Source organism: Coffea eugenioides, chromosome 5, assembly GCF_003713205.1.
Source record: "Coffea eugenioides isolate CCC68of chromosome 5, Ceug_1.0, whole genome shotgun sequence".
Classification (NCBI taxonomy): domain Eukaryota; kingdom Viridiplantae; phylum Streptophyta; class Magnoliopsida; order Gentianales; family Rubiaceae; genus Coffea; species Coffea eugenioides.
The window spans coordinates 45791709-45810770 of NC_040039.1; the positions used below are offsets into that span (position 1 = coordinate 45791709).

The following is a 19062-nucleotide window of genomic DNA, read 5'->3' on the forward strand; positions in this document are numbered from 1 at the left end:
TCGGATTCACAACTTTTTTCAAGAGAAGTTTTACAGGAGCCTGGATTCCGATGCTTTCAATGTCGTATTTCTCAAGAAATTAATCAGTGGACTTATGCCAGCTGCTATTTTGTCTAGATTTGCTTGCCAATGCATGCCGCAACGTGGTCAAGTTTGTCTTTCCTTTTTTTTTCATTGACTTCTTTAATTAAATACCAAATCCAGTTTATTTTCTTGAAGATGCAGGTATGGTGATTCCTTCCCTGTCATTTTGTACAGATTATATTTCCATCTTTACATTGATATGGATGACAACAAATTGATGTCCTACGACTTCTGTCAAATTGAGTGTTCTCTCTTGTGTTTGATCAATGCTGGACATAACACCTTCAAAGTCGATCTAATAGGTAACATCTCAATAGCGACGACACCTCATCATCCATCTGAAAAATAACCTAAATGCATATATTACAGGTAATAGGACGATGCTACTTAACACATTTTTTCTCTAGATAGTTACTTCCTCAAATTCCAAGTAGCAACTACTGTCTTGTGGAAACACCTATAAAATCCACCTGACATAGGAACTCTACATAGAATAATAATATTTCGACAAACTAGTCTTGTTGCACCGGTATCACATTATTCCCCTATTCTGAAAGAATCCTGCAATCTCACTACTATAACACAAAAAAAAAAGACGCTTTTACGCAAAACAGTGAAATATCTTATGATGTTCATCAGTCATAAACCACGTAACGAGGAAAGACCCAATTAGAAATATATTTATTTGCTCATACTCTACTGGTACTCCTTTAGTGCAGGAACTAGATAATGCAGCAAAAATTCATTAAAATATCAGCAACCACTTATTCCGTATCCAAATCTCAGAGAAAATTGCAACACTTAAGGTTTTCAAATAGGTCAACAGGAAAAGCAACCAGATGAAAAGTAGGAAATTAAATGACCAGAAACCCAACTAGCAAATCAAGACTCGTCAAAAAGAACAACATGCATGTGCTCTAATAATGCATTTGTAATTTTGTAGGATCAATATGTGACAGTTTTAGTGACCAGAATTTACACCTAAAGCCAACACTGGGAAATGTGATAGTGCTGATAATAACACATAATAACATGATGCAACAATTAGACACCTACAGGTAAAACTTATAAAATGCAAAACACCTTAGAGACATGATTGAAGTAAACACCAAAAAGATTGTTTTTCTTTTGCCTTATTACACCAATGCATAATTCATTTCACAAATTCCACTTACTGCAACAATGTAAAACACGTCATTCAATGAGGGAAAAAAGAAACTTTAAGAGCCAATCACACAAACCCTTAAGTGCATGAAAACTGTCAAATAATACGGTTACCTTATTTAGCCTACACAACCCTATCAAAAAGAAAGGAAGTTCAGCATGGTAGTCATACCAATGGTAGTGTAATCAACAGAATCAGCTACTGAACGTCTTTGAGATTCGGGTACAGAGATAGCTTCCTCAAATTTGAGTTTCATCACAGCTTTCTCGCACTCTTTCAATTTCTTTGAGGCATCAGGGTCATTAGGGCATAACTTCTTGACCTAGATTTTCAAGTGTGCATGGAAATAGCTAGATCCATCAGCACCTCATGAGAATTTATGTTCATGCAGAGAAACAGATGCTTGAAAAATAGGTGCATTACAAAAATTGCGACTACATGTTGCATGAACAATCAATTGATAAGAAAGGAAGGAAAGTGAGACTATGGTGTTGAATTTGAGAGTTCAGCATAAGTACACATATCTTCAGATGATGAACTGATTCCAAATACTATTTGATTTTCACAATAACATTTAGTTGTTATAAGAGTAAAAAACAATCAATGATCATTCTCCTTCTAATAAAACCACAAGTAAGGCGTCACTATTTCAATTTGTTCTCATCTCAACCATTTTGAAAACAGTTTTAGTTCTATCATTATGATCCTTGCCATCTGAATATGATGTCTAAAAAGATCTCTTCTGAAGTACCAACGTTCATCTTGGAAACACAATAACCAGGGTCAAGATTTTCTTGCAAATAAATAAATAAAAAAAAAGAATATTTGCTTGCAAATTACAGCATATTTGCCTGCAAAACCTACCGTAAAGAACTAAAAACCCAAACTTTGCAAAATAAACAATTAAAACTAGCTTCAGAGAGGCGAATAAAACCAAAATACAGTGGTATATAATCCCACCTGCTGAAAATCCTTGAGTGCTTCTTTAAACTTCGCCATTGCCAAATAAGCCGCACCTCGTCTATAGTACCCCTGCCAAAACCAATCAAAACCACCTTACAAACACCACCCCAATAACCCAAAGAAAGAGAGAGAGCGAGAGAGAGCAAGAGAGACCAAATTGTTTTCGCTAAAATTCTTGCCTTGGAGTACTTAGGATCAATTTCAACAGCCTTAGTAGCATCAATTATTGCACTCCCATACTCCTCCAATTTGGTGTGGGCAAATGCACGGTTAGCCCAGTAAACCGCATTGTCACCATTCAAGTCTATTGCTTGAGTATACAAATCAATAGCTTGCGCAAATTTATGGGCTTCACGAATCCAAGAAAAAACTAAATTAATGAGCAAAAACCCATTAAAAATCCCAAAAACATTAACAAAAAGCCAAAAACTCTCACAAATTCAAAAGGGCATAAAGGGTTCAAAGGGCTACCGTTGAAGGCTTCATTGGCGAGGACTTTGAGTTCTTCAGCTCTAGAAGGATTAGAATTTGCCGGGTCCATAGTTGGCATAATACAGATGATTTGTTGATTATTGGGGGGCTTTATTCAATTGTTTAAAATCCGAGGTTGAATTTTTTCATTAAAGGCTGATCATGAGGTGAAAAAGTGGCGGTCTTGGTTGTAGGCTATTGGCTTTTGGGGTTGTAACTGATACAACTACTGTGCTGCGGTTTGGATGTTTGCTAGTTGGCAAAAGTGATGGAAAAAGAGGCAAAAAGCGTCTCGACTGTGCGTAAGACTCAGTGTGTGTTGTGTGTGTGAGAGAAAGAGGTAGAGTGGGGTTTTAGTTTAGCTATGGTAGCCCTAGATGTTTCCGGCTGAGCAACTCATGTCATGTTAGTTTACGTTGCGGGAATTGTTTTAGTAAATCAAAACTTTAATGGAAAAATTAAAAGTAGGATATATATATATATATATACAAAGGTAGGGGTGGCAATTCGGGTCCAAATCAGGTTGGCGGGTCGGGTTCGGGTCAACCCGTCAGAAAATCTGTTGACCCGAACCCGACCCGCCAACCAGTGACGGTCAGGTATGCTGACCCGAACCCGAAAATTTCAGGTTGACGGGTTGGCGGGGTCGACCCGAAATGACCCGAAACTTAATTTTAATTTATTAATTTATCACTGTAATTTCTAATAAAATCAATTTCTCACAAAACTAATTACATAATCAAGTAATAAAAATTTAAATAAATAATTCCAAACCAAATCTAAAATAAATTAAACACCGTAAAAGTGTTTTATCCCAAACAAAATATAAAATAAATTAAAACAATATAAAAGTAAAATATAATATAATATATTATTTGTCCAAATATAATAATTTCAACTTCACACAAATTAAATAAATTCATTTAGGATTAAGTAATTAATGCCTTTGAAAAAAAGAATAACTTAGTTTAGTTAGATAAAATTATTTTTATGTTTATTAAATTATTTTTAATTCGTAAACGGGTCATATCGGGTCATATCAGGTCACCACGGGTTGACCCGAAATCGACCTGTTTTCTTTTCGGGTTCATCGGGTCCAACCCGATTCTGACCCGAATTCCCGAAACCTCAACCCAAACCCATTAATTTCGTGTTAGGTTCGTGTCGTGTTTTCAGGTCGTGTCAAAAATTGCCACCCCTATACAAAGGGCAAAAAAGGGCAGCGTAGATTCTGGCAACCTGAAATTATTGTTTTTCTTTTCTAGTATTTATTTGTGGGAGACTTATTAGATTGTATCAATCTAAACTGCTTTTTTTTAATCTCTTTCTAGTTCTATTTAGTTTCTTCTTTTGGTACAAACATACAAGTATTTATGGTTGTGTACCTATGAAGTAGTGATCGTGTTGCTAGATAATTTACTGATAGTTTTGGATTTTCATGTGATTATATTTGGTATTTTAAGTAGCTATCAATTCTAATGCGACTTTCTAATATAAAGAGCTCGAAAGAATAATAATATTAATGTTTTTCAAAATTTTCAACGCTCAATAGTATGGAAGAGGAGAAAGGAAAAGGTGCAACAATTCATTACTCATTCTAATATAAAGAGCTCGAAAGAATAGCTTCGTTTGAATTAGTTATTTTTTTGGGTGTTTTTGAAAAATATTACTGTAACAATAATGTATATGAAAAACTTTTATTATAAATATTTTTTGAAATATTTGAAATATTATATGGATATGATATTTTTTGAGTTATTTTTATTTGTGTATTACTGTAATATTGTATTTGAAAAAAAAAAAAAAACTATCCAAATGGATGTTTTTCAAAATTTTCAACGCTCAATAGTACATGGAAGTGGAGAAAAGAAAAGGCGCAACATTTCATTACTCATTATTATGTTGCTTAAATACAATGCAAAAAATTACTGCACAGAGAAAGATTTTAATATCGTGTTAAAACTATCTCAAATAACTTTCATGGACTAAAATTGGCATAAACTTTCTTTCATTCTGGCTCTGTAAATTGGGAAAAAAATGAAGAAACGATGAAAAGCACTGGTAGAGTTTGTTCTTTCTAATATTCAATAGCCAATAGTTTCAAGGATTGACGATTCAATGTCTCAACAACAAGAAAGGCATCCTTGTAGTTGTAAGTCCTGACAAGTTTTGTGGTGGCCAAGAAATGGATCTTGAATTGAAACATGAGATCCAGCCAAAAAGTTTGGCTGCTTTTCATTGGCTGTGATTGAGATTGCCCATTTCTGAAGCTTCTTGGAAGGTGATTCCGTAAAGGCATACAGCCTTGAATGCTCTATTTGCAGCCACAAAAAAATATATCGTCCAAACCAATTTTCGGACTTCCGTTCCGAGACCATTGGCTCCTGGGCTAGACATTGAAATCAAATAGCTTCCCTGTTTCTTTCTTCTTTTTTTTTTCAACAGATAGTATTCCAATTTTATCAGACTAATCTCCCTGCGCTTGTGCACCCCGCCTCCTAAAGATACACAAGTGGTAGAGAGATGACTCGAACACATGAGCTCGGGACCTAACTAGGTTACCCAAAAAACATTAGAGCCAACCCCAAAGGGCAATAGCTTCCCAGTTTCAAACGATGGTTATTTATTCATGTCAAAGACCAAAGAAAAAGTCATTTCTTTTTAGTTTAGTATGTAAGTACACTTCAGTAGTCCCCCCCATTGGCTTGTTTTCTCGTGTTGCACAATAATAATGACATCTTGGTTATGTATGAATCTTGAACATCAAAGTTTTGTGAATTGAAAAACTTCAACATAGCTGCCAGCCCTTTTCAAATGGCTTTTGTCTCTTCACTCGATCTGAAGTCTAAACTGTGATTGTGATGCGTCAAATGCAGAATGCAGATCAAATCATTGGAGCTGGATTTGGTGTAAAGTAAAAACAAAAATAATTTGGGACTGCAAGAATATCAACAGCCTAGACAACTGGAAAAATGGCAACAGTCCATAATCTAAAAAGAAACTACTGAATACTTTAACATCAACAACATTCTATAACAACAAGGTTTCAGCAGGAAAGAGAGCAAAAACATTCTAAACCTGAACATTTTACAGCAACATGGCCTGATGCCAAAAAGCCTTACTGGGGAAGAAAAAGGTTCTAGAAATCTTGCCTTAAGTTTTTCATCTCTGACGACTCCCTTTGTAGAGAGGGAACCCACGTGATTCTGGGAGTCACCTCCTGAGGCAAGACCTGCATAAGAGATTTTTGGCTTCTCTGGGTGAACTGGAATCTGGGTGAAGAAGCTCAGGAACCGTCCAAGATACATCATCAGGCGCTGCCCATTCATCGTTGAGCAGTTGCTCCTCAGTTGAATGAAGAATCTTCCACCATTCAGAATTGTCATGGGCCTTAACCTCCGCCTGAATTAACCATAGAGAGGCATCAAACCAGAGTCCATGCATGACAAAGTCTATGAAGCTCAGTTTGATTAACAAATTCAAAGTTGTTTCAAATATCTGGACGCCTGCAATACTATAAAATGAATAAACAAGGCCTAAAAGGGACGCATGATATATCAACATAAGCAAATGCAACATGATAAATAAGTAATTTATTAGATACCAAGAACAATGGGATGTTGAAATCATTGTCTGATGATTAGTGAAATATTATGTTGGTAAACAAAGGCAGTATATCATCGATCATTCTGTGGGTATTTACTCATTCCAGTGACTAGATATCTCAAGCAAGCGAGGCAAGGAGTTTTCACAGGCCATAAAAAAAATTGACACTGAGAGTTTATGGCATATATACCTTTGATAACCCATCCGGACCATAGGATTGGTTCTGATTGTAACCATGGTTCAAAGTTGCAATCGCGATCGTAACCTGAATCGTTACACATCAGTTTCGGCATATCGGTCACGGTCTCGGCACCTTATAAATATTACTTATAAATAAACCTGGAGAATTAGCCTCATAAACCCGAGGAAACTAACAGGGCCAAGTGGGTTGGAGATAAAGGAAAGATATAATTAAGCTTTGTGTGAGTGAATACAATCATAATCATGTGTGAACTAGGACTTCTTCGTGCTATTCTATTTTATCGAGGAAATGAGTTAGAAATCAACAATGACTTGTATCGAACCTTCCAACGCTTTCTAACTTGTTAGTAATCTGATGTGATCACAAATGTTGTGAGACCTCAGGGTTTGGAGAAAGACAATTTGTTATTGGACCATGGGTCAAGCTATCTAATGAGTCTGATGGAGAAGGATAAAGAGAGGGCAATTTGTCATTTGCTTGTGCTTTACGAAGATTTTGTTTTCACTGACTGAACTTCTTGGTGCACTGCTAGACTTTGTTGAATTTGAAAACAACGTTTAAGGAAAGTTAGATTCACCAACCCCTTTTTTTTTTTGTTAAAATCAAAATCAATGCCTTCAAAAGCTAAGAATACATGTCAAAATCACACCTCTTCCCCCCCCAAACCCCAAACCTAATTACTGTCAATACTCGATGTTCTGCCGTCTTAATGGAAATTTGGACATATAAAACTTGTTCTCAACAACTTCAAATTTTGAAACATGTTTTTTGTCTCGTTTTTTCTCTTAGGGTCCGTTTGTTTCGGGTGAAATATTTTCCAGGAAAATATTTTCCTAATTTCCCGTGTTTGGTTGCACAAAAGTTACTGAAAACATTTTCCTATGTAAAATATTTTCACTCATCTTATGGAAAACAACTTCCCTTCCAAATTTACTGAAGTTGTTTTCCAAAATGCATGCATCCCGCCTGTAGTATGTTCCAAACTTACTCAAAACATCTTGTAGTATGTTCTTTTTTTTTTTTAGTGTAAACAGGAGGACTCGAACCCAAGACCTTTTCCTTACACTCCCTCCCCCGTACCACCCAACCCAACTCTCCCCTAGTATATTCAAAATAAAAAAAAAACCTCATCCTGCTCATCCTATGCTAGTAATTAATTATGTATAATAGGGACATTCTTTTCTAGAGAAACTTTCAGCAGTGAGAGTGCAAGATATATGTCACAATAAGCATTGCATGTGATTGATATTTGACACTAAATGGCCAGCAATTTGTTTATTGCTTAAGGAGATATTTTTTATTCATATATACATTTCTCCAAGATTTTTTAAAGTTAAACAATGAGATAAATTTTCTTATTTTGCATGGGAAGAAGTATGTAGTTATAATGTGTAGAAAGTAAAGATAGAGATAAAAGTGAAAATATTTCAAAAGTTAAACAAACACCAGAAAAATGAAGTAAGAAAATATTTTCAATAAGCTAACCAAACACCTGAAAATGATGAAAGGGAAATGATTTTCATGGAAAATTACTTCCACGGAAAATATTTTCCCAAGAAAAATATTTTACTTCCAACCAAACAGACCCTTAATGTTTTGAAAAGCAAAAATGTTTTTATCGAATCAATTTTGGTTCTTAATTTCTACAAAAAGTTATGACAACTATTCTAATCAGTCGAGACTTAAAAATTGGATTGTAATCCCTCTGTCCCCTTCCAGTTTCTTAGATCCCGTCAATTAATCAAGTAATTATACTTAATTTTGTTTTTTGAAAAAAAAATTATCTATTTGATTTGAAGTAAGAATTAGCTGCATTTAAATAAAAGAAAAACAAGTCAATCTAAGAATTAAGTTCCTTGCCCAATGCGCAATATTACACCTGGATATCTTTAATTAAACGCAATAAGCCTCGTAACTTTTTTTTTCCTCAAAAATTTCGTGCATAATTTTCACTTTTTCAATTTTTTACATCCGAAATAATTGAAATCCTACATTGGGTATTTGAATTTACTGTGAAATTATGCTGTTCAATTTTGCACCAATTCAAGATTCCCAATATTTTCTTTTTTTTTTCTTTTTTTAATCTAGTTGATAAGTCTAAAAAAATCCCAACAAAGAAAATATAATATTCCAATCTTGTTCCCCCAAAAAAATTCTTATTCCAACGTTGCCCCTTTCTAACTTTGACTTTCTCCGCCCGTCCCTCTGTACTCGTCTCCCTACTCCAATAAGCTCAAAACCTCCGCCAACCGCCTCTTCCGCCGCCCATTTAAGATTCTTTCTCCTTCTTCTTCCTCTTCAGATGAATCTCCATTAAAAAAAAAAAAACTCCAAAAGGGTAAAATTTCGCTTTCAATCGTACAGAAAAAAAAAGGAAAGAGATGATGCTTCTAGAAGACTTGAAAAAGTTACCTACTCTCTTCACTCCTCTCCTGTGAACTTCATCAAAAATCTTCTCCATCATTATCATAATTAAGCTTATAAATTGCTCCAAAAAAATTTTTTAAACTCAAAATTGTGATTTTTGACTATGGAGACGAAGTCGCAGCAGAGATTTGGATTTGGCAGACAATCGTCACTAGCTCCGGAGGGGAGAAACGACGACGCTGCGATTGCTTCTGTCGGAGATGATGACGTTGATCCTGGAGTGAGGCTAATGTACATGGCGAATGAAGGTGATGTTGAGGGAATTAAGGAGGCTTTGGATTCCGGAACGAGTGTGAATTTCCGTGATGTTGATGGTCGGACGGTGTTGCACGTTGCCGCCTGTCAAGGTCAAGACGACGTCGTCAAGTTGCTACTCCGTCGTGGTGCCGAGGTCGACGTCAAGGATTGCTGGGGCAGCACGGTATGATTTATCAATTTGTGTATATTGTAATTTCTGAAATTTTAGGAATTTAATGTTGATTTAGCTGTATTATTTTAGGAAGAAATCATTTAACTTTCCCATGTTTAGGTAGTTTTGTAATATGAGGCAATTTAGGAATGCGTGTAGCTTTACTTGCCTGTTGTTTATTTGTACTTTCAGTTAGGACTATTGGATGGACATGTAAATTCAACGAGAAATGGGATAATGTAGGTGATGAAGATTATGCAAATGTTGCTGGAATATAAAGAGGGTGTGGTATAGAGGATTTTATAAGAAAGACTGTTTTGTAAATTGGATATTGAGGTAGTAAAAGAAAATGATGCTCAGATTGTGAATCATAAGTTCAAGGATGTTAGAAGGATAAAAATATTTAGGTTCGGCAACGAGGTATTGGGGTCGAGAAAATGAATTTAACAAGTTTACTTCAGCCAATTGGGGAACTGTTGGTTAGAAATAGGAAAAAGATACGGGCTTGTATGATGCAGGTCTTTTTCCTTGCTTTGTAATGGATTCTTGAAGGACAGCTTAACACTCTGTCACCTGAAGACTGGGAGAATTTTCCATTGGACTTCCTTTGTAGGCTAGTTTGATTACCTTAAAGGTTAGGTTTTTTAGACATCTAAATTAGTGTTGGATTTTCAGTGCTAGAACTGCATGGATAATCCTCTGAAATAGCATTTTAACTTGTTTAGTTAGTCATTGACCTCTATACATGTAATTTTGCTCTTCTGTTGCGGTATCTGGTTTCACCAGCATTTATAGATACTGAAATGACAAAGTTCAACTGAATAGCCTCTTGCAGATGCAATTTATTACAAAAACAATGATGTCATTAAGCTTCTGGAGGCACATGGAGCAAAACCTCTGGTATTCTTACTTGTCGTACGCAGCTGATTTTCTTAGTTTTCCTTGCGTAGCAATGCAGTGGCTCTAAAGTATGCTGAAGCATAATGTATTTTGGTTTCTTCAGATGGTTCCCATGCAGGTGCGAAATGCTCGTGAAGTTCCAGAGTATGAAATTGATCCGCGAGAACTTGATTTTAGCAAGAGTGTTGACATAACAAAAGTAAGTTTCTTTTTCTTTAGCTTATCATTGATCATTCATTTCTCTACATCGTTAAACATCTATGGCTTTTATCAGTATCAGTAGCTTGAATGGACAAGGATGTGAGAACATTAAATTATCGTTGGATCTCTTCTATTTGTCATTCTCAGTCAAGAATTTGCTGTCAAAGTAGTATGCTATTCTTAACTACAGAGAGGCAGGACCTTTGTATAATTCCCTGTGAAAGCAGGCATGAGAGAAGGTTTTGATCTTGGAGAAATGCATTTATCTATTTTCTGTTAGTAATTGAACTTTTATACCTCGTCAAATAATAAAGTGAATGAAAAAATTGCTTCTTTTCTGGACCTTCTGTGGGGATGGTTGTATTTTGTGATCATTTATTGTTTTCCTTGCTCTTTTTCTCCTTTTCTGCCCCTTTCCTGGATTTCTTATCTTTTCCATTGGACAACTGGAGCTGTTGCCACTACTATTCCCAACAAGACGGATGGCTTCAACTGCATCTTGATAACCTCTACTGGTTCTCTGCTGTATGTTATTCATGACAGGGGACATTCTGCATTGCTTCCTGGCGCGGAACCCTGGTTGCTGTTAAGAGACTTGGCGAGGAATTGTTGACTGACGAAGATAAAGTGTGGGTTGGTCATACAATACTTGGTTATTTATAGTAATTAGCATAATTTTTTAGTTACTTTGGCATATTAACCTTTACTTTTACTGGTTGTGCATGGTTATTCAGAAAGGCATTCAGGGATGAGCTTGCTCTGCTTCAAAAGTTGCGTCATCCTAATGTTGTTCAGTTTCTTGGTGCCGTAACGCAAAGTAGTCCAATGATGATCATTACGGAATACCTGCCGAAGGTGTCATTTATTTGATTTAGAAGTTTGACAATATCTTGCAACCAGATTTTAAACTTCTTTTGTGTTACAGTTTTCCTTCATTTTGCAGAACTGGTGAAAGCTCTGAATTATAGCTTCTTTTGAAGTTATTATGCTTTGATATAGGAATTTTGTTGGATTGTACACTAATAGTTTGCATGCAATCCACAGGGAGATCTTTGTGCATTCTTAAGACGGAGAGGTGCCTTAAAGCCAGCACTGGCAGTCAAGTTTGCTTTGGATATTGCCAGGTCTGTAATTGCTTTAAAAGACATTGATTGACTACATTATCTCTTCACCTTGTTACCTGGGTATTGTGGCTATGAATGTTTCTCTTGTAAGGCTAAAATGGTTGGAAAGTTGTATAGTCAGTTCTATAGTGCCTAATGTACCATTTACTGGTTTAAATTACTTCAGATGTTTAATTAAACCATGTTTTCTATCTGCTCTTAAACCACTTTTATTAAACACCACGGAATAGATAGTTCCCGCTTAAACAAGGAAAATTGGTTTCTAATGTGCAAATGACAGTATGAAAGAGTCATATCATCATCATAATACATGTATAATTTATGATAGTGATTCCTGTTTCGCAGAGGAATGAATTACTTGCATGAGCATAAACCGGAAGCAATAATTCATCGAGATCTGGAGCCTTCGTACGTTTCCATTTATTCAAGTTTGTAATTGGTTCTAAGGCAATTCATTTTATCGTGAGTTTGCCTTAGAAGGTGTAGAACTTATACTAATTGTCTCAGTAAGATGGCAGAAACATTCTACGAGATGATTCTGGGCATCTGAAAGTTGCGGACTTTGGACTCAGCAAACTGGTAATAGTTGGAACAAGAACAATTAAAGAAGATAAACCGGTTGGATGCCAAGAGACTTCTTGTAAGCATTTTATATGGTGACAGGCAATGTGGTTGAGGAAATTTTTAATCATTCAGAAGCTGAAATCATTTAATTAAATAGTTGAATAGTTTCTCCTTCTCTTGGACAGGGCGATATTTGGCTCCTGAAGTTGATAAAAATGAGGAATATGATACTAAAGTTGATGTCTTTTCATTTGCATTAATACTGCAGGAGGTAAGTTGTTCTAGATCGAGAATGCTGAAAATACAATTGTTTGGCTCTTTTTAACGTGTATGGTAGCTATGGAGAAACGCCTAAGAATATTACTGATATTCTTGACAGATGATTGAAGGCTGTCCTCCATTTTCTGATAAGCAAGAGAGACTAGTCCCAAAATTGTACGTGGCAAATGAACGCCCTCCTTTCAGAGCTCCACCGAAGCTTTATGCTCATAAGCTCAGGGAGTAAGCCCTCAAGTTTCTTTTCACTGAAATTTTCACATTTGATTCAGGAGAATGTGATGATCTATGACTTGTACATACGAATTTGCATGACCATCTAGTCCATTGCATGGTTTGAATGGATATTACTTGTAATATGATTGGAAGATGTTTCTCTTAATACTGTAAGGATCGAGGTTTGTACTCCTGTATCTTTTCTTAGTTTTCACGTGTGTTGCTTCTGTAACTGTGGAATTGACATGCAAGTCTGTTATCAATAGCAAGATAATTAAATACTTGTGAAAGCATTTTACCTTTACTCCCAAAGTGTAACTACCCTGACATATGTGGATTGGAGTATGAAGATTAAAAATGATGACCAGACGAATGGGAATCAACAAAGTAGTTCCTTGTTTGTGATTTAGGCATATTATTTTTTTAAAAGTCTGGACAAGGGTTTTATATGAATTGATGTAGTTTGTTTAGTGTTGAATATTGTTTATCAGTTCGAAATTGAGTAATCGGATATAAGGTCTTGTTTGGTGGAATTTAGAAAGGTATGTGCTGGTGCTGATGTTTTTGAGAATCTTTTGAGAATCTTGCCTTGGTTGCTATCCACTTAAAACAGTACATCTTGATCTCCTAATTTTCTGGATTTTCTAAAATACACAAAATTCTGACTACTTGCTGTACGATGTAGCTCAAGTCAATTTCGGAAAATCCAATAGAGCAATTAAATGTTATTTTCATTTGTGAATAAGTTACATGTATCCTTGGTTCTTAACTAAGACACCTGGTATTACTTGAATGGTTTAGCATTGTGGATTATGGGGGTTGATATTGCAATTCAGGTGTATGGCTTGCTAACAGGTTGATTGAAGACTGCTGGAAAGACAACCCATCGGAAAGACCAACTTTTAGGCAAATAATTTCCGAGTTGGAGGGTATTGATAGCCATCTCATTCGTGGAAAGCGTTGGAAGGTTCGATACTCTCACTCTCTCTCTCTCCCTCTCACATTTATCCTGTCCTGCCTCATGCCAGTAGATTCTGCTTTGCATGTCTATGAGCTTTTTGGGTATAATATCCAACTGATAGATGGATAAAAGTACACTGCTGTAATCCATAATATGTTCTATTCTGTTTTCTTCATGATTTGTAACGTCCATATTTATTGGCAAGTTACATTTCCTTGCGTAGATAAATGGTTTTCCTATGATTTTGGAGTTTTATGTTTGAACTTGTTCCCTCTATTGCTACTGTTGCACTTTTGTTTTGAAAATTAAAGCACAGTGACCCAGGATTACTATCTCTAAATCCTTGCAGGTGAAGGCGCTCAAGTGCTTCCAAAACCTTGAAGCCATCCTTAAATTGGATCATTCTAATTCAAAAAACCGGTCCTCCCGTTCAAATCTCTCCTCCATTGGGTGACGCACACAAGCCAATTGTTCCCACCATCTGTGCGCTTATATAGCCTTCAATCTTTGACGTCTAAATTCTCTCGTTCAAGTAACAAGAATTTACTTGTGATTTTGCCCTTTTGTGATTTTGCCTTTATATTGTTTCGGACTACCATTTGTACAAATAGTACATGCTTACTGACTATGTACAGCCATATTGAACGACTTTGGACCATAGTTCTTGCCGCAGCCATCAACATAGAAGCTTTTGCCTTGCTTAATGCAGTTGTTCAAGTATGACCATCCACTACTGTTTTTCAACTGAAGGAAGGGTTGCACAATAATTATCGAGCTAACCTAATAAAGCTGTTCAAAAGCCTACTGCACTCTAGCAAATTCGTTCAGGGTTGTTGAAATAATTTCACTTAGAGCTGTAACTTTAGAAAATACCACCGCAACAAAAAAGTTCCCAAGTGCTCTTCGTATTTATCGAGGTTACAGAAGATTGGAATGCAGAGTGACTTGCTACCTCTTTACTAGAGCAGACATCTAAATTCTGGCTATCCCACGGGTTCAGGGTATCCAGTTATCTCGTCAATGGTTCCTGCATATTCCCAAATCTTTCTACAAACTGAGAACATTATACAAGTTCTAATAATAAAAAAAAATCCCACGTGCTAGCCTGCTAGGAAACTGACATATTGAAGATGCGACTTAGTCAGGACAACAAATTCCAAAGATTTCATGGCCAGCAAGTTTGATGCTGTAGGTACGCCCCCTGTTTTTATGAGAATTGCGAAACAGCCAAATAGGCAGGAGAGCATATTAGCCGTCCTACTTCACGGTACAGTACCTCAGCAGCGTTTCATGGAGATTGGGCTAGATGTCGTTATGATTTAGATAGCCTAATAAATGAAAATTTGCAACGCCTTCAAAAGAATGACAATTCTTGCAAATATGAGTGAAATCGTATCATTAACCCGAAAGATGAAAAAGATGATACAACTAATTGCATCTGCTTTAGCTCTAGCAGAAAAAGCATCTCACCACACAATGAGTTGAAGAGATGCCTATGCCTAATCAACTATGAGCATATAGAATCTCATGTGCACAGCACAGTCAGGTGCAGTGTTGATCCGGATTTCTGTATAAACGCCAGATCCCACTGAGTAATGCAAGGAAGACCAAAGAAATGCTGAACCATGCTGAATCTTTCGTTTTTCCAGCCTCAGAATATGAGAATCTAAAAAATGAACAAGAAGCACGTACTTCCAAGTTCGCAGCCATGATCATTTGAAAAACTTTTTATTTGGTCTGCTACTAACCATTTTATCTGAACTATGAGGAAACTCGAAATCAGCATTGACATCCCCAGTTTGCTAATATCGTGAACTTGAAAGATTCTGATAGAATTGCAGAACCTTTGGGTCTGCCTCGATCTTAGAAGGATTAAAACCAGATAAATGAAGTCCATCCAAGGTTTTCACCCGTGAAAGCGCAACATAGACCATTCCACAGCCAAAAGCCCGACGGAGGTCTGTGTGAAGGCGGTCAAGAGTCATTCCCTGACATTTGTGAATGCTTAGTGCCCAAGCCAGTATGAGGGGTATCTGCTTTCGCTTAGCAACAACCCTTTCTCCATCCATTACAACCCATGTTTCTAAACCAATCTTAAGTACTTGTCCAGAGTCAAATTTTACTACAGGTAGTAAGTAACCATCACTGCATATGGAGTGAATATCACTATCATCACAGTTCCCAGCACTTTCATAAAAAGCATCAATTTTGTCATGAAAATCTATGATAGTACCAGTAGCCCCATTCACAAGTTTAAGCCAAGGGTTTATATTTTTGCAGAGCATCACCCTCGCACCTTTGCAGAGCTCAAGCTGATCAGGTGCAATTCCTGATCTAAGCTGCTTCTTTGATGGCTCTTCACCACTGTCAACAGCAGAATAAACAAAAATTTGCTCGCCTAAGCTTTGCAGGTGCTTCTTGTTCACCCTATTGACATCTTCATTCCTCGGGAACAGCTGTACAGCTGAAGGATCCTCCTCTGATGAGAAGCATCGTTGTTTTAATATCTGAAGGTCCTCAGGGTCACTCTCTCCTCTACGTATTCCCTGCAGTAATTTCACAAGATCAGCCTCTGATTGCCGGAAAACCTTTGTGAGCTCAATTTGCAAATCAAAACTTGCATTCCAGCAATCAGCTTCAAATGCAAATACTTTGGCACCCTTCTTCTTCTTCTTTTTGAGAACAGGAGGTAATTGGAAAAAGTCACCACTCACAACTAGCTGTATTCCACCCCAAACCTTTCCCTTCAACAAAGGATCCTGACCCCGTATCTCACTGGCTATGAACTCAAGATCATTGAAGAAGTCAGCCTCAATCATGCTACTTTCATCCATGACTAGCACTTTGGCCTTGATCCACCTCCGATATGCCCTCCTATCTGAAAGAACCCTAGTTAGCAAACTTGCACGATCAACACCACCGAGACCAGTGCCTGCAAATGAGTGAAGGGTCATACCATTAAGGGCACAAGCAGCAACTCCTGTGGAAGCTGTCACAAAAACCTGGGATCGACCATGAATTTTCTTGAGTTTCTTTATAACATGCTCAAGCAAAGCAGTTTTACCGGTCCCTGCTGATCCACTGACAAATACAGACTTTCCCTCGAGAATGGCATTCAAGACTTGTGTTTGCTCATCAGTCCACTTCATTCTAGGCTTTCTAGGCATTTTAGGAGAATTCATTTTGCTCTTGTTTAAGACTTGAGATTGCTCATTAGTCCACCTCGTCTTCGGCTTTATAGGGGAAGAAAGACCACCCCATTTGCTCTTGTAGTTATATCTATTTTTGCTCCATTTTGTGCTATGGTAAGTGGCACTCGAATAATACCTCAATGTTGCTAAAGCAGAGGAGAACAACTGCTTCATTTTTTTCACCTTCCTTCTCTGTTCTCCAATATATAAACCCAATATATAAACCTACTTAGACCAGGATATTGATACACCTCCACTTCTACATTCTAAATTCCACCTACACTTCCATGTAAAATCACACCCACGAATGGCAAAGGCGCTGGATTTGTGTCAACAACGAGAACTCCCGCCAGTAACATAACACAATCCTACACATTAAATAACTTCTACCTCCAATAACATTCTCATCCAAATCAGGGCTTTCAAAAGACAGAGATTAGCACCATTCTTTAAACATAAACTGGCTCAAAGTACAGCATTATAACATGTTCTCAGTATCTGTCTCAGTCAAATTTCACCCAAAGATTAAATCTTTCTAAGTGAATTTACTAGAACTGATGAAAATACTAGCACTGATCAGTGTATCCTACTGAAATCATGAACGCGCTGCTGAAACTCGTACTTTAATTTAAGGTGAAAAGTGAAACTTTAGACCAAGAAAATATTACTTACCCAAAATCTTCGGCTAATGGGGAAAACGTATGAATGATTGAAAAGTGAAAACAGCAGAACAAGAAAAGATTGCTTACCCAAAATCTTTGGCTAATGGGGAAAAGGTATGGATGGTTGAATGCTCATTTCTGCAAGAATCCTCTCATAAAACAACGTTGGCATAGGCCATAGGGTTCCTCGGCTCTCACTTCCGGTTCCCTTCTTCCCACTTCTGACAGTTTTCGGCCGTCTTATTCGGGTCTCCAAAACTACAACGTGCTATTGTCTCTCTTGGGCCTGATAAATCAGAGGAGTGTGACTTTCTGATGGGCTCAGTAAAATCATTAACTATAGGCCTATTGGATATGATTAAGGCGTCGTTTGTATGATTTGTTTGTTGGGCTTCACAACAATTTTTCACGTGGGTACGGATGGCCTCATCGATTCTCTAGGCACAATAATCACTTCATAGGACATTTGCTAATAATGTAGATGACACCATGTCGGAAGTTTCAAGAATTTGCTCATTTAAAAGATTAATTTTGTGTACATTATGTATTAGTAGTACTCTAAAAATGAAGTTTAAATTCAAATTGGATAAAAATTAAAGTTTAAATTTAAATTAGAATTAAGTGACTTCCATCCAAGAATATCAGTGTATATAAAATTAATCATTTTTGATAATCTCGGAAAACCCGTTTACTCAAATTCAATTTTCTAATATTTAGGATTTGAAAAGGATCACACTAGCACCAAGAGGTCTCGAAAGGAGGCATGTAGAAACAAGAAAAGCCAAGAACAATACTACGCTTTGCTCATTTAGCTCCAAATTTCCAATCTGCAAAAAAGAAGTAACTATAAATAGTGAATACTTAATAGTCGCAATAAACAGACTGCACTTATCTACTTTCGTATAGAGCAATTAACTGAAACACAAATTTTCAATAACGTCTGATTTCCAGGAAACATGAAATGAGTTACTGGTGCCCCCATGTGGAACAGTTAACATTCAAGGCTTCACAGCCACATTCCCATAACTATGCTTCCCACAAAAAAAAAAAAAAAACCACAAAAAGAACTCCAATAAACAAAAAATATCCCAAAATAGTCCTATCTTGAAGAAGGGTCTTACGTGTGAGAAGAAAAAGATATTACATCACTTGGCCTTTTTTTTTTTTTAGGGGAAACATTTGGTCATCTTAAGGTGACAAGAGATGCTATGTAACCTGTCCTCAGCCCTGCCTATTTATACACACTTACTTTTTGTTTTGTTTTGTTTATTTTTACGTTCGCCATGTACGCACACCATCCCCTCAAAAACAGGAAAAAGAAGCACCAATTTGTCATACAACAGGCCTTTTCTGTCCACTTAACCTAGCTTCTTTGCTATTTCAACTACCACCACAGCCCTCCCACAATCCCTGCCGTCAACTTAGAATTGGCTCCTGTTTCAAGAGATTCTATGATATCTTTGCCAGGTGCCTTTAAAGAAAGGTGTCAAAAGATTATAAGCATCATCAACAGAAGAATTCAAGCCAATATTAAGTTGATGGTCCATCAGTGCTGACACTTATACTTCCTGCAACATACATATTTCTTGTGAACATGACTGGCTGACTTATAAAAATTCGTTCAGTTGTACGGAGATCAT

At 36.8% G+C, this 19062-nt stretch overlaps 3 protein-coding genes across 3 annotated transcripts; 1 reads left to right on the forward strand and 2 right to left on the reverse strand.

The window, feature by feature from the left end:
- Positions 1-1385: 1385 nt before the first annotated feature.
- Positions 1386-3090, reverse strand: LOC113771854 (serine/threonine-protein phosphatase 5-like). Its single transcript, XM_027316408.1, has 4 exons — positions 2684-3090; positions 2392-2582; positions 2210-2281; positions 1386-1571 (listed from the first exon to the last, which is right to left on the reverse strand). Exons 1-4 carry the CDS (start codon positions 2760-2762, stop codon positions 1386-1388), a joined length of 528 nt encoding a protein of 175 aa, XP_027172209.1. The 5' UTR covers positions 2763-3090.
- Positions 3091-8673: 5583 nt separating this feature from the next.
- Positions 8674-14273, forward strand: LOC113769832 (integrin-linked protein kinase 1-like). Its single transcript, XM_027314133.1, has 12 exons — positions 8674-9339; positions 10153-10227; positions 10331-10426; positions 10972-11057; positions 11163-11283; positions 11473-11552; positions 11898-11960; positions 12071-12192; positions 12302-12387; positions 12496-12617; positions 13464-13575; positions 13919-14273. The coding sequence occupies exons 1-12, from the start codon at positions 9022-9024 to the stop codon at positions 14021-14023; spliced, it is 1386 nt and encodes a 461-aa protein (XP_027169934.1). The 5' UTR covers positions 8674-9021; the 3' UTR covers positions 14024-14273.
- A 1098-nt stretch (positions 14274-15371) lies between these two features.
- On the reverse strand, positions 15372-16934 carry LOC113771855 (ATP-dependent DNA helicase PIF1-like). Its single transcript, XM_027316409.1, has one exon. The coding sequence runs from the start codon at positions 16932-16934 to the stop codon at positions 15372-15374; it is 1563 nt and encodes a 520-aa protein (XP_027172210.1).
- Positions 16935-19062: the final 2128 nt, after the last annotated feature.

Excerpts from the sequence above, each read along its gene's own strand:
- LOC113769832 (XM_027314133.1), top strand. The coding sequence starts at position 9,022 with ATGGAGACGAAGTCGCAGCAGAGATTTGGATTTGGCAGACAATCGTCA. Across the intron at positions 10,427-10,971 it reads AGAGTGTTGACATAACAAAA|GGGACATTCTGCATTGCTTC; the intron begins GTAAGTTTCTTT and ends TATTCATGACAG. Across the intron at positions 11,961-12,070 it reads CATCGAGATCTGGAGCCTTC|AAACATTCTACGAGATGATT; the intron begins GTACGTTTCCAT and ends GTAAGATGGCAG.
- LOC113771854 (XM_027316408.1), bottom strand. The coding sequence starts at position 2,762 with ATGCCAACTATGGACCCGGCAAATTCTAATCCTTCTAGAGCTGAAGAA. Across the intron at positions 2,583-2,683 it reads CGCCAATGAAGCCTTCAACG|TTTTTTCTTGGATTCGTGAA; the intron begins GTAGCCCTTTGA and ends TCATTAATTTAG. Across the intron at positions 2,282-2,391 it reads TTGATCCTAAGTACTCCAAG|GGGTACTATAGACGAGGTGC; the intron begins GCAAGAATTTTA and ends TGGTTTTGGCAG.
- LOC113771855 (XM_027316409.1), bottom strand. The coding sequence starts at position 16,934 with ATGAAGCAGTTGTTCTCCTCTGCTTTAGCAACATTGAGGTATTATTCG.